Below are 14430 nucleotides of genomic sequence, written 5' to 3' on the forward strand. Positions count from 1 at the left end.
ATATTACAAAATCAAATAATCTCCCAGTATTGAAAACCCTGTCACTTCAAGCACTTAAAAATAGATTTCAGTATACAAAGCTTTAGAAACTGTACTGTAGAAAATTCTGTACAAGTAGGGAGACGTACTCAGTGATTGAATAAGTTCCTGCTATTTCTGCTTGTTTTTATTGTTAAAAGTTTTTAAATGTTTGTGAAATGAGGGAGTGTAAGGCCATAAAGCCTTATAATAATTGGCAAAAAAAAAAAAGTCTCCGCAAATGGAGAGTGCAGTAACTGTTTTAATTTTATGTGGCCAGAAGAAGGGTAAATTGCACAACTGTGGCTGCTCCTATCTGTGCTCAGAAGGAATCTGTTTTTACATCTGACGATACAGGTGAGCCATTGCAAACCCTTGGGAATTGTCACTTTCCAAAAGAACTTATAATTAAAATCTCAGCCCTCTGAAGAAAATATATTAGGAGAGAGTCTGCCCTTCGTTATTGCTTGGGGATGTTGAGAGTTCCTTTTGAGTATTAAGTGCAAGTCGCGTGTGGGATTTTTTAAATAAAATTTCTAATAATAAGACATATATATGTGGGGGGTGGGGTTTAAATGGAGAACAATGAACACCTGAAGTTATTTGCCTGCTACATGACAATTTACAATTTCTTAAATCAAGGAATGAATCTGATTTTTGTTCCTCTTCTGTTCTTTGTCACATAAATCCATTGCGGTGACCGCTTTAACTTACACAACCTATCTTTTCAAGTTTCCAAAGTAAGGTAGTAGACAGGGTTTGGGGGAAGATTATCAGTATTTCTATTAATCTCAATAGCTCTACTTTTTGTCAGTAATTGATGGGATTGTTGGATACTAATGAAATTGTTAGGAGAGAGATTAAAATAAGTATGACGAAATACCATCTGGTTTTACTTCAGTACTTGTTGTATTGTGTGCTCCAACCTTTTATTTTTAACATGCAAAATATTTCATTTTTCTTCTGTGATCAAAAAAGGCTTCTAATTTAGCTTGCTGATGATGATCTCAGTTTGAGTAGGGAAAAATGTAATGTGATATCATTCTCTCTAAACCTTGATTGCTCTCTTCAAGCAAATTTAATGTTGAGCTCTGTGAACAGCTTTAGAAATATTTTTAACACTTCAGAAATTATCCAAAAGAAACGTCTTATCTGTGCCAAGATTTTAACTGGTAAGAGAGAGATTTCCAGTTTTAAGACTATAATAGTTGCACTTTTTTACAAAGTGGAGCACGCATAATGTGTCATAATTCAGAATGAAGGATGAGATCTATTCATTTAATTCAGCAATAAATTTCTCAGCAATAAAAATAACAATCACAGTCCACAGATTCAGTAGCAGTATTCAGTTCAGTGTACTGTGATATAAGACATTACAGATATACTTTTTTACTGAATATGTAAGCATAAAATATTTGGCTGTAGATCTAGTAATGAATTATGCATATTGTAATTATTCAGCTGTGCTCCCATTTGCACTTTCATTCTTTTCTCCCAAAGTACCTCTTTGTACCTGTACTGTAATTTTTCAACTGTTTGTAAAAGGGATATTTTCTTAATTAAATGTAACCAGTTAATAAGCACATTATGCTATTTTTCTCAGATACAACCCAAATGATAATGCTGCCATATTTAGTTAAACATTACTGTTTTGTGATCAGAGACCAAAGTTAAAGACTACTATATGTGGTCCAGAACACTTATGGGTTAAAAATTAAAGCCTATCTGCGAAAAGAACAAACTTTGCTATGTAGAGTGAGATCTGTAAAACAGTCACTTTTAGAAAAGGGTTATGAAATTAAATGCGGGGGTCCATTTTTGTTTTATTACTATTCATACTGCTAAACAAAAAACTACATTAAGGTGGAGTTATGGTTGTGGAAGTACTTATGATTAAATTAAGGGTGAAAAAGATGTCAATTATTCCAAATACAAGCATTACAAACCCAGGACATTCAAAATTAAGGTTCACTATAAATATCAGAATATTTTAAGGTATAGAAATGCACAGTTAAGGAATTCAAACAACTTTAACTCTGCCCTGTAGGTCTGTGCAATGCTGTAACCATGCTATTATGATTAATCCGTTTCAGTGTGAATGGATCCGGATCGGATGAAACTGATTTTTAAAAATACATTGGGGGGCGCAGGGATTCCCTTCCACTCCCCCCTTTCTCATGCCGTCACTACAGGGCAGAGTTAATGTTATTTGGCTGCCTGTAATGCATGTGCCTTAATCTTGCCCTGCATACACATGGCTGTAGTCCTTGCCACCAAAGAATCTAAAACAATTAAGAATAACAAAGGCTGAGGAAAAGAAATACAACTTGCAAGTGAAGTGATCAAGCTGACTACTTAATGCATGTTTTTTGGGATGGGTAATCGACTAAAAGAGAAGTAGTTTATAGTGTATGAGAAGCAGGGCCGGCTTTAGGAAGTGCGGGGCCCAATTCGAACATTTTCGGCGGGGCCCTGGCAGGGATGACTTAAAAAAAAAAGTGGAAAAAAAGCCTTTCATTTCTTTCATGTATTATTTACTTTGCATAACTATATGAATAATAAAATTATATATTATATAACCTTGCCAATATATATGCTGTTGATGTGGCTATCAATGACGGCTGTCACTGTATGGTCCCCCGCCACTGACCCTGGTGGTGGCAATGTGTTGGTCCAGCTGGCTCCCTGCCCCCTCATTGAAGGCAGTGTGCAAGGTTACTGCCTGGAAACTGCAAAGCAGCAGTGACATGGGGCTGGCTGAAGCAGGGCAAGGGGCTGACTGGAAGGTAGGGTCCGGTCTGCAGCCAGGACAAGGGTGTTGGGGCTGGTTGGAGAGTGGGCGTGGGCTAGGCGGCTTCGGCAGGGCCCGAGGGTGCAGCAAGGGTTTGAGAGCTGGAGACAGAGGAGTGAGGGGACTGGCTGGCTTCAAAGCATGGGGTGGCAGTAGGGGATTGATGGGAACAGGACAGAGGGTGCGGCGGTGGGCAGGGTGCAGGGCTGGTGCGAGGCGCAGTGGTGTGGGGGCTGGCGGCTTTGGGCAGGGCCTGCAGGGCTGTGTGGCAGGAGTTGGCTAGAGACAGGAAGAAGTGGGGCTTGGCAGGGGCTGGCTATGCACGGGTGCAGAGCTGGCTGCAGGCAGGGGAGTGGACTGGGTGGACAAGCAGGGGGTTGCAGCAGAGCAGCTGAACCCTAGTCCTTTAGTACCCCCAAAACACCTTGTTCTGCCTCCGCCCGACCTTTTAAATAGCCGCAGGAGCGCTGGGGAAGTGCTAGGCGGAGGCGGGGCTCCGGAGGGTATATTAAAGGAACCAGGTGTGACAGAGGCAGCTGGAGCCCCGGACCCTTTAAATAGGCCCCGGAGCCCCTCACTGCCCCAGGGCTCTGGGGGCTATTTAAAGGGCCCAGAGCTCCAGCCGGGGTCGCAGGGCTTGCCGTCCTCTGGCCAGAGCGCTAGACGGGAGAGCCCCGCGACCCCGCTCTCCTGGCCAGAAGAGCGGCAAAGCCCCGCCACCCCGTTCTCCCGGCTGGAGCCCTGGCCGGCGCGCGGCAAAGCCCCACCGTCCCATTCTCCCAGCTGGAGCCCCGGCCGGAGCACAGCAAGCCCCGCTGCCCCGCTCTCCCGGCCAGAAGAGCGGCAAAGCCCCGCGACCTCACTCTCCCGGCTGGAGCCCCGGCCGAGCGCGGTAAGCCCCGCTGTCCTGCTCTCCTGGCTGGAGCCCCGGCTGGACCGTGGCGAGCCCCGCCGCCCAGGCTGGAACTCTAGCTGGGAGAGTGAGGCTGCTCCGCTCTCCCTCGGGTGCTTCACTCAAAGGAAGACCCCGGAGCACACCGCAGCCGGGGACCGGGGTAAATGTAAAAAAAAAATTAATAAGGTGCCGAAGGCGCGGGGCCCGATTCCCCGGAATCGGTGGAATCTGCCTAAAGCCGGCCCTGATGAGAAGTGAGGGAACAGAAAAAGAATGGGGAGATGGGAAGCAGTCATGGAAAAGGGCACACTGGCACCTGGATCTGTACTTCCCTTTCTGCTTTGGTTGCTAGGGAAACTGAAATGTTTTGACCTGACAGGCCACTGGGAGGGTGAAAGCCATAGGGTTGGGAGCTGCAATGGGGCCAGTGTTGCAGAGCATTAGCTCCCTAGGCTTGGTGGGAGAAGCCAGGCAAGATACAATTAAGACCTATTTTATCTTCCTTTTAGTATTCTTAAATGCACACTATATAGCTATGAATTTTGGATGTACCAAGTTACCCTGTCTTTTTAAAATTGATCATTTAAAAAGCTGATTCTTTCCTAATAACGATTTTTTAAACTTATTTTATCCACATGAAATATATTGGATCTGATATTTTTCTTTGTTTTACATTGTAATTAACTTACTGCATTGTTTGAAAAACCTAATATCTTTAAGTACAATTGGTGAGGACTTTGGGGGCAGATTCTGAAATGCACAAATGACAGACCCCCAACTGCCATTTGTGCCTTTGGAAAAATTTCCCTTTCATAAGTTAAGTCCAGAAGCCTCTGCACCCACCATTGGGCTTCAGAAGGAAGAGAACATGAGGAGAGCACAGGAGCAAAAATGCTTCTCCCGCCCCTTCCTCAACAAAATAAGTGTTGTGATGTATTTCAGTCAGGTGGACATACCTATATAGCTTTATAGGTTTTTGGTTCCTTCTGGCGTTAGTGATCATCTAATCTGACATCCTGTATAACACAGAGCATAGAACTTCCCTATTTTAATTCCTGCTGCAAGTCTAGGAGTTGTGCTTGAGCTAGAGTACACTTCTAGAAAAACATCCAATCTTGATTTTAAAATTTCCAGCAATGGACAATCCATCACAGCCCTTGGTAAACTGTTTCAATGGTTAATGTAAAAAATTGTGCTCTGTTTCTAATTTGACTTTATCTATCTCTAACTTCCACCTCTTGTTTCTTGTTCTACCTTTTTCTGCTAGATTGAAGGGTCCTCTCTTGTCATATTTCTGTTTTCTGTATAGGTACTTAAAGACTGATCAAGCCACTCCTTAACTTTCTCTGTGTTAAGCTAAATAGATTGAATTCTTAGAGTCTGTAACTATAAGACATGGTTTCCAGTCATTTAATCATTCTTGTAGCACTTCTCTGAACCATCTCCAGTTTTTCACCGTCCTTCTTGAAGGGTGGACACCGGTACTGGACAGGGTATTCCAATAACAGTTGCTCCTGTGTCAAATACAGAGGTACTATAACCTCCCTGTTACTATTTGAAATTACACTGTTTAGACATCCAAGGATTGCATTAGCCCCTTTGGCCATGGCATTGCACTGGGAGCTCATGTTCAGGTGGTTATCCACCATGATCCCCATGTCTCTTTCATAGTCACTGCTTCCCAGGATAGAGCCGCCCATTCTTTAATTATGGCCTACGTTTGTTGTTCCTAGATATGACCTTACGTTTAGCCATGAAACACACATTATTTGCTTGTGCTCAGCTTACCAAGCAATCCAGATCGCTCTGTATCAGTGACCTGCCCTCTTCCTTATTTACCACTCTCCCAATTTTTGTGTCATCTGCAATGTGTCATCAGTGAAAACTTTATGGTTTCTTTCACTGTCATTAATAAAAATATTAGTCTGAAGCCAAGAACCCATCCCTGCGAAACTGCAGTTGAAACATAGCCATTTGACAATGATTTCTCATTTAGAACTACATTTTGGCAGCTATCATATAACCAGTTTTAATCATATAATGTTTGCCATCTTGATTTTCTGTTGTTCTTGTTTATTAATCAAGATGTCATGCAGTACCAAGTCAAATCCCTTACAGAACTCAAAGGTAATAGTATTGATGTAATATACTTAATCAACCACATTTGTAATCTTATGAAAAATAGATAGCAAGTTAGTTTGAGAATATCTAATTTCCATTATCTCATGTTGATTGGCATTAATTGTATTACCCTTCATTAATTCTTTATGAATCAAGTCCCATCTCAATCATTCCATTATTTTGCCTCAGATTGACATTGGCAGGCCGGTAGTTATGTGGGTTTATTCTTTTTAAATATAGACACAGCCTTAGCTTTCTTCTAGTCATCTGGAACTTCCCAGTGTTCCAAGACTTATTGAAAATCAACATCAATGGTCCAGAGAACTTCTTAATCAATTCTTTCAGAATTCTCAGATGTAAATTACCTAGATCTGCTGATTTAAGATATAACTTTAGTTGTTGCTTTTTAACGTCTTCTGTATTTACTGTTGGAGTGGAAGACGTTTCATAATTATGACTACATCATATGACCGGCAGATATTTCAGTTCTGTATTTATTGAACACTTCCACCATTTTTTGCACTATTATGGACCATTCTACCATTTTTGTTTAGTGATTGGCCATTACCATTGTTAGGATGCCTGCTGGCCATAGACTTCTTCTCTTACCAATTTTCTGCACTTCCTAGCTTCTAATTGATATTTACTACTATCCACGTCTCCTTTTTTTACATTTGTTTATATATTGTATAGCTATTTTCACTTCCCCTTTATACCAGACTGACTTTTTAACCAGCATAGCTTTCTTTTCTGAAATGTGGGATTGTGGCTTTTGAGGTATTTAGTGAAATGTTCATAAACAGTTCAATTTTTCTGTTTAAATTCTTTCTCTGTGATGATTTGGCTCATAACTGTTTTCAATCCTGTGAACTGGCCTTTTTAAAGCAGCAAGTACACAGCTTACTGGTTTGAATGTTACTCTGTTTGAAGGATGCAACTCTGGATCAACAATTCTGAGACCTTTTTCCAGACAAAAGTGGTAAATTGGAGTGCTGCTCGTGCCAGTTTTAAGTCCTCTGTGGCTCTACTACGCAGATGCAATGGCAAGATAGTGGCTGAACTGCTCATTGCTGTTGTTTGTTGTGATGGGACTGGGTAGTGCAGGGGTAGGCACTCTGTATAGATGGTTAATGGGCATGTGATTTGTGAAATGTTGTTGGGCATTGCAGACCTACCATAATTTTCAATTAAAAACATAAGTGACTATAGAATTTACAATACATTGTCTGTTGATTTTGTTGGTAAGGTTAAAATTCCCAGCTTCTTGCAAAGATGTGCATGATGATTGGCTTGCTGTTGAAAAAATTATTTATTTGTGTAATCTATCCACATGCAGTAGTTTGTTGACTATAAAGGTTTTATGTTACTCAGAAGAGTGACTGTAAAATTGCATCATGAGATTTCATGATGGCATGTCATTGTTTTCATATCTAATGTTCTCAGTTCACAAGGAAAAAAGACTGACAGCCTTACAGACTCAACCTGGAAATTAAGAGCAAGCGAGGTTTCTCCTTTTCATACATCCTCATGACTTTTAAAAAATAAAATAAAATAAAAAATCTGCAGGCTAAATTATTACCTCATAGATACCTGTGCAACTTCATTGCCTTAACTAGTTTTGTAACTGACTGGGAAAGTAAAGTAAAGAATTCTGTTGATTTATAAGAAGAAATAGAATCCAGCTAACCTTCTTTTAGCTCTATTGAGTCTGCAGAGCTGACAGAAGCAACAAAAAGAAAAAAATCAGTACAGTCACATTTTTATCACTGTAGTAAGCATATGTGACTGAATACACACAGGGACAAGATCTATTGAGCATTTTTACAGCATCATTTTTTCAGAATATAACTACACTTTAAATGCTGAAAATGATTATGATGTGACAGAGAAAATGGATATGAAGAGCTTTTATCAAAAATATAAACCCTACAGGATTTATGTTACTGTGATCCAAATATAAGGCACATACTTCTTCTACTAAGCTAGAGTCTCCTTGAGTAATATAAAAGGGAATTCATAGGTGTTAAATTATTCAGGAGAAGAAACACAAATTGTACTATGAATAAAGTAGGAACAGATTGGAAATTGCAAAGAAAAAAATAATCAAACAGTTTATCAAAGGCAGCAGAGTGCAAAGTGGATTCCATAGAGAATTTCAGAAACCTCTTTTTAGCAAAATGTAATGTAAAACAAATTGAATGATGTATATTGAATTTGATTTTTTTTAAACAGATTTTAATTGTTTTCATTAGATGCTGAGTGTTTTCGATGATGATCATGCTTCTGTTGACAATGTAGTGATCTGTTTGTCTCTGAGGGCAGAAAATTAAGAATTTTTAATAAAAATACAATCCTGACGGGGTTGAAATCTAAAGAAGGCACTTACGCGAAGACAGTTGTAGCCCAGTGAATAAATATATATGTAAATTTATAGGTATTAAATTGACCACTTAGAACTTCCCATACTGTTCACTGAATCCTATGCAAATATTATAAATACATAGGATAAAATAATGAAAATGTTGAAGATAGATTTCAGACCAGGTTTCTTAGTTCACAACAAATACCTGTGTAAGCAGAAGGCACTAGAAATTAGACATTTTTTTTTTGTTTCTAACAATAGATAAGATCTAGAAGAAGAGTTTTCTCAAGTATTTAGTAGATCTGGCTGAGAACCTGAATTTCTTTTCCTCAAAAATTGGACATTTTGAAAACATTTCATCCTCAGTCATGATGAGGTGCCAATACTTGATTTTTTTTATGGAAGTGAAATTCCTCAATATTTTGTTTTGGAAACTAAAACAATCGCAGAAGCTCCAGGAGCTCTGGTTCTGTGTCAGCCCACCTGATTGTATACAGCCAGGGAAGTGGTCGGGGGGCTGACCTCTCAGGAAGCCTACCTAAGTTCCATCAGAAATTTTGCTGAAGTTAACACATCCTTTCAGAACATTTAAAATTCTGACAAATCAGCATTTTCTGACCCAAAAAACCCTTTCTGTGAGAACATTTCCAACCAGCTCTAGCATTTAGTAACACATTTCTTCATAAAAACTGGTGAAAAGTGACATAGGTACCATGCATAATATCATTTCTTTACTGAATTAAGCACACATTGGCTATTGGACTTAGTTTCAGTAATACATTTTTTAAAAGTTAATCTTAATGTGATGATAAAGCAAATGATCTCTGTTGATATTTCAAACCATAGTGTTGCATTTTAACCTGCACCATTATTTTTGCATTGATAAAAGAAATAAACAAAGGCAGGATTCTTCTTGTTTGATCTCTACTGGAAATCCAGCATAGAGAATCATCTTGGAAGAAACCTGCTTCCGAGGTGGATGAATGTGTTTTTTCTTGTATGTGCCACAGGGCAAATGGAAACTAATAATTTATTTTCCTAGAGCAATGTGTACTTGCTCTATAACTGAAATGCAAAATTAAAGGAGTTAGGCTACCCAGAGTGACAGGTTTGAAAGATGATTTTAAGATTTTGTTGGATTTGTGCAATATTTCACCACAGTTGCTTAGCTGTAACAGCATTTATTAGAAAAGCTCTATTGGAGATTGAGAGATCTGCTGCCATTGCTTCATTTTTTACAACTGTGCTGAACTGAGTGCTCAGCAGCTTTGATAGTTTCAGGAATGTGGGTTGTAGGGAGGGGAAGCAGTTGTTAAAGAACATTTATCTCTGCAGACATTTTGAGACTATTTAGAGCAAGTGCTCATATTTACCTGCCAAAATTAAAAACTTCTCTAGGTGATCACTTGCACAAGTCTGGAATCTAGACCAGTCTTTACATTAATTTGCTTTTGCTGTAGTGCACTGTAAGTCAACTTTCTATTATCTACAATGATGTGGTTCTGTGAGTTGAGTAATATGAGTGCTTTATCTTGCGGCAATAGAGGTTAGCTTGTTCGTTGGTAGTTTTGGATTTACTTTGGTATTGCTAAATACAGATTAAAAGGGAACTGTGCCTGTTTGCTCCACACTCTGAAAGTTGTGAAGGTAGAAAGCATTTGAGCAGGAGTAAACTGAAATACATTTGACATGTTTATATAGGAAAACTGCTATGCACTAAAAGTGAAGGCCAAGATTTTCAAAAGTGATTAGTAATTTGGGGTGTCTCTTTTTTGGGTGTCCAACTTCGGACAGATTTTTGGTGCTTCCTGAAAATCAGCTTCCTAAAAGTATCTTAGGTTTGAGACCCCAAAAATGAGTCACAAAAAATTACTAAACACACTTGAAAATCTGTCCCTAAGTAACAACGGGTATATCCAAAATATTCGCTATGATAGCAAATATTTTCCAACTTTCATTATACCTGACACAGAATAATCTAGTATACAGTTTCAACCTTGTACAAGTCATGATTTGTGGCTCTGCGGCCAGTGCCATAAAACAACGACAAAAAATCTAGTTTTTAGCACAGTTTGAAGTGGGGAAGATGAAATAGAGACGACTCCAAGAAGGAACTAAATTCCAAAAATGGAGATTGTGGGACATAGAATGAAAATGCTGTTAATTAAGCAGATGAGACCAGGCAGGATAGGTATTTGTTCCTGAAGATTGTGAGAAAAATAGGTGTAATCTAGAAGCATTTTAATGCCTTAGAAAATTAAATTATCTTTCTCTCTCTCTCTCTCTCTCTTCTGTACTTATGTTTTTCTTCAGTTATCCTACTGAAGATCCAGTAACTTTCTTTCCCTAGTGTTTTCTGACCCTGGACTTGGTTCTTCTGGAAGCAGCATTTGTTTTGTGTGATTGACGAGTATTTCTCTTTCTGGCATGAAGCATGTTCACCACTTTTTTTTTTTCCCTTGACCTCAACAACTGCTTTGTGCATTTTTTTCCTAATCTACTCTAGCTTTCAATCTTGCCTTCCCCCTCTTTTCTCCCTATATATCTAAATTGTGTGTTCAAAATAAACTGAGACCTATGAGCATGGAAAATATATTCTCATTTTCCATAGAGACCCCCCAAATGTCGATATTAAAATCTCGAGAGGGGAAAAAAATGGAATTTTTGAGAAAAGATCAATAGATCAGGGGGGAAAAAAGACTACAATGTGGTCAGTGTATCATCACTCAGAATTTAGTAGGACATGTTAATTTTTGATAGAGTATTTCATTATTTATGAATGTATTGATGCATTGTTCGCTTATTTGAATGTGTTTCATACACAAAAGTGGTTCAGTACTTGCCCTGTTCTGATTAAAAGAATTATTTCAAGGTTAAAATTTAACCAATGTTCTACATGCATCAGTGTTAGTGCATTTAAATTTGAATGTTATGTGTTGCTGGGAATTATAAAGTATGAAACATCTGAAATAAAGGAGTTTTAGACAAGTTTAAAGTTCACATGCAGTCCCATGCATGTAATTTTTTGAATAACATAATTGTTCAAAATATGTAAGGCTATTCCTTAAAAAGCATACATTTTAGCGATTTGCATTTTTCCTGGTTTTTAGAATTCTCAGCAAATAAAAATCCATATTAAAATCCATCATTATAACAAGAGCTTTGTTTTATAGCTCTCTCAGTGGGAAAGTGCTGTCTTTCACCCTCACTGGGCATTATGATTGTCTTAACTAAAGCTTTGTTTAAAAGATTAGTACTAAACCAGTCATGTTACATGAAATGTATATGATATTTAAAGAAGAATAGCCTCCCATCAAAAGTCTTCATTTCCCATTGTTCATAGTGAACCATGTGTATTTGGCAAGTTGTTTTGCTCTTCTGTAATATGGAGAGAGATGTGCCAACAATGTCTAATTTTGAGAATATCATTGTGTTGTTGCGATTTGCAGGTTTGTTACTTTGAATGTAATTGAAATTCTGTGCTTGTGGTTTTTGCTGAAATCATATTTCACCCACTGTACAAGAGCATTAAGAGTTACAGAATTCTTTCTATTTCAGGCCTTACTCTACACAGCTTATGAGATGCAGTCAGAGGTTCCATTTGTATTGAAAAGATCTGCTTTTCTTATCTGTGTTGCCACTTAAGTTTTCAGCTGCTTTTGTTTCTGCTTCGTGATGCTTCTTTCTTTCAGGAAGCCTCCTAGACATTGCTTTCTGAACATTTGATGTGACTACAGTAAATGGGTCTTACCTGGCGGATAACCATGATCAAAATAAGAAAGCTTCATTCAGTTTTGTTTCCTTTACACATATCAAGAAGAGTTTTTTGCTTTGTTTCCATTTGTGAAAGATTCAGCACCAATGACTTGCAGCTTCAGTTTGTTTGCTGTAGAAATACCTGTTGGAAAAATGTAACCAAGGAAACATAAACACTCAAATACCATGGTGATGGGAATAAGTGAGAACTCAGAGAGATTGTTTTGACAACTTTCTTTACTGATGTAGCATTTTTTAATAATTCATGAGTACACAGTACTACAAAAAGAGTTAGTTACTTTCCACCACTGTCCATTTTACATTTTCTCCTATTTTTGTTTGAGTTTTATTTAAGGCAAACTCAAATGTTAATGAAAGAAAGCTGATCATCAGTTAATAGTGAGATGTTGTATGCAATACAATATCTAGTTATAAAAAAGTTTGTGCTGATTTTATTTAAATCGTAACCCTTCCGAACTAGTCAGACTGTGATCACTCTTTTTCTCACATCTGTATATATTCAGCACTCGTTCTTGAGGTAAGGTTGGGTGCGTATGCCAGTGTGAAGAAAATACATCACACTGTTCAAATTGACTCTCCTGAAAGTACAGTTACTTCCTGATTTGCAGAAAATATCCCCATCCTTTTTTAATCTGTCAAATTAGTTCTGTAACAAAAAGCTTGATCTTGTTCCCTGGACTTCCCTTAGTCCAGAGTCCAGTTATGTAAAAAATGTCATTAGCAATTCAGTCTCTCCTTGTGCATTTTAATGAACCGCATCATATGCACCTTATTTCTGGTTGATTGAAACATTTTAAGTATCATCAGTTTAAAAAACCTGCACTTGTTTGAACGCTTTTCGCGTATAATTGTTATAGCTATCACGTAAGATTAACAAAAACATTAGGAGATAAGATTTTTGTCTGTGTTTTTTATCCAGTTTATTTACTTTTGTATTTATTAGCAGTTGTTCTATAGACATTTTCATTATCTCACTATAGCCAGTTTCTGTGTAAAACATTTTCTACCATAGAAAGATATAGCAGTGAAAACAAAACAGAACAAAAAAAGTCAAGCTGATTAAATACCAGAAACTATTTTTGAAAACTCTGTTTGAAATTGACTAGGTATCAAGTTAACAGAGTCCTTTTTAAGTTGAAGTGTTAAGTTTTAAGTTGGGCAATGATTACATAATAAATTAATGATGTTGGACAGACTGGAAATTGGTGAATAGTTCAATAGTTGTATGAAATGATTTTTTTCTTCAAGTACAATATCTAAGTGCAAATGCTGACTTTATAGTGAGGCAATGTGGCCATTTCCTTCAGTAAACTTTTTATCCATTAAAATAAAATTCAGATTCCCCTCTGCAAAATCATTCATTTTGCCAAACTTAAATTCGCAGGTTGTATAGCAAAACGACTGCTTTTAGGCTTTACAAAAATGCCTTCTCCGCAACCCACATATACGTTGCAAAGCAAAAAATTCTGCATTTTTTAATCCCTGCCAAAAAATGCTGTCTCTGTAACTTTTTCACGCTTGAGATCACTCCTGGTTTTGCTTTAAAAACTAAGTGCAGCACTATGACTTTCAGACTGCTGTAGTTCTGAACAATAAAAAAAATAATTCTAACACACAGTTCAGAGGATTGTGATGCAAATACAATTTCACCATCAAGACTGGTTCAGGGAGACTAAGTGTAATATGTTTGCCAAAGACATCTTATCTTTTGACTTTTTTTTATTCAGTAAGTAAAAATCACTTAACATTTACAGTTACTAATTATTAAAAATAAACTGTTAAATTCCTGTTTCATGTTTTGTGCAGATAAACACAAGGATTGCTCTGGTGTAACGTTACATCTGACACATCAAAGGCAAGTACTTTTAATACATTTCATGGAATTCATCCAAATTTAATCCGGGTCCCCTGTTGCCATAGAAGCTGATATGAGTTTGGTCACTTATTCCAGTGGGAACAGGTCCAAAATTCTTTTGCACAGCCTGAAATGAACACACATGAACACAAGCTTTGAATAATATTATAGCTTTACAATAAAATGCACCATTTATTGCCTGTTAGTCAAATGCTCTCACACTAAGTAACTTTCTTATATTACGCTACACATACATCATAACACCATTGAGAGATGTTAGTTTGGGAGCCTAGTATGGTATCAGAAATTTGGGGTGGAGAAGAAACTAAAGAGGAATATACATGTTAATGTTATTTTAGTGTTTGTCCTATTTCTTCTCAAGCTTGTGAAAAATGCTTTCAAATTTACTTCATCTTAAAAAAAGAGGGTGGGAGAGAGAGGCCACGACATCTTATTTGACATCACAAAGACTTGGTGGCATAATACATATGACTGGAATATTGGTATAGAAGGGTACAGCTTGCTCAGAAAAGACAGGCAGGGGGTAAAGGGAGAAGATGTGGCCTTATATATCAAAAATATATACACTTGGACTGAGATTGAGATGGAAA

General features: G+C 37.8%; 1 protein-coding gene across 9 annotated transcripts in view; it reads left to right on the top strand.

Moving 5' to 3' along the window:
- The window catches only part of PAM (peptidylglycine alpha-amidating monooxygenase), a 241314-nt gene that overhangs the window by 134391 nt on the left and 92493 nt on the right, over window positions 1-14430 (top strand). For all 9 annotated transcript variants that reach the window (XM_075067127.1, XM_075067131.1, XM_075067132.1 and 6 more), the window contains one exon: window positions 13771-13819. In XM_075067127.1, the coding sequence (XP_074923228.1) occupies window positions 13771-13819 (49 nt within the window). The remainder of the gene's footprint in view (window positions 1-13770; window positions 13820-14430) is intronic.

Source organism: Chelonoidis abingdonii, chromosome 6 (assembly GCF_003597395.2).
Source record: "Chelonoidis abingdonii isolate Lonesome George chromosome 6, CheloAbing_2.0, whole genome shotgun sequence".
Lineage (NCBI taxonomy): Eukaryota > Metazoa > Chordata > Testudines > Testudinidae > Chelonoidis > Chelonoidis abingdonii.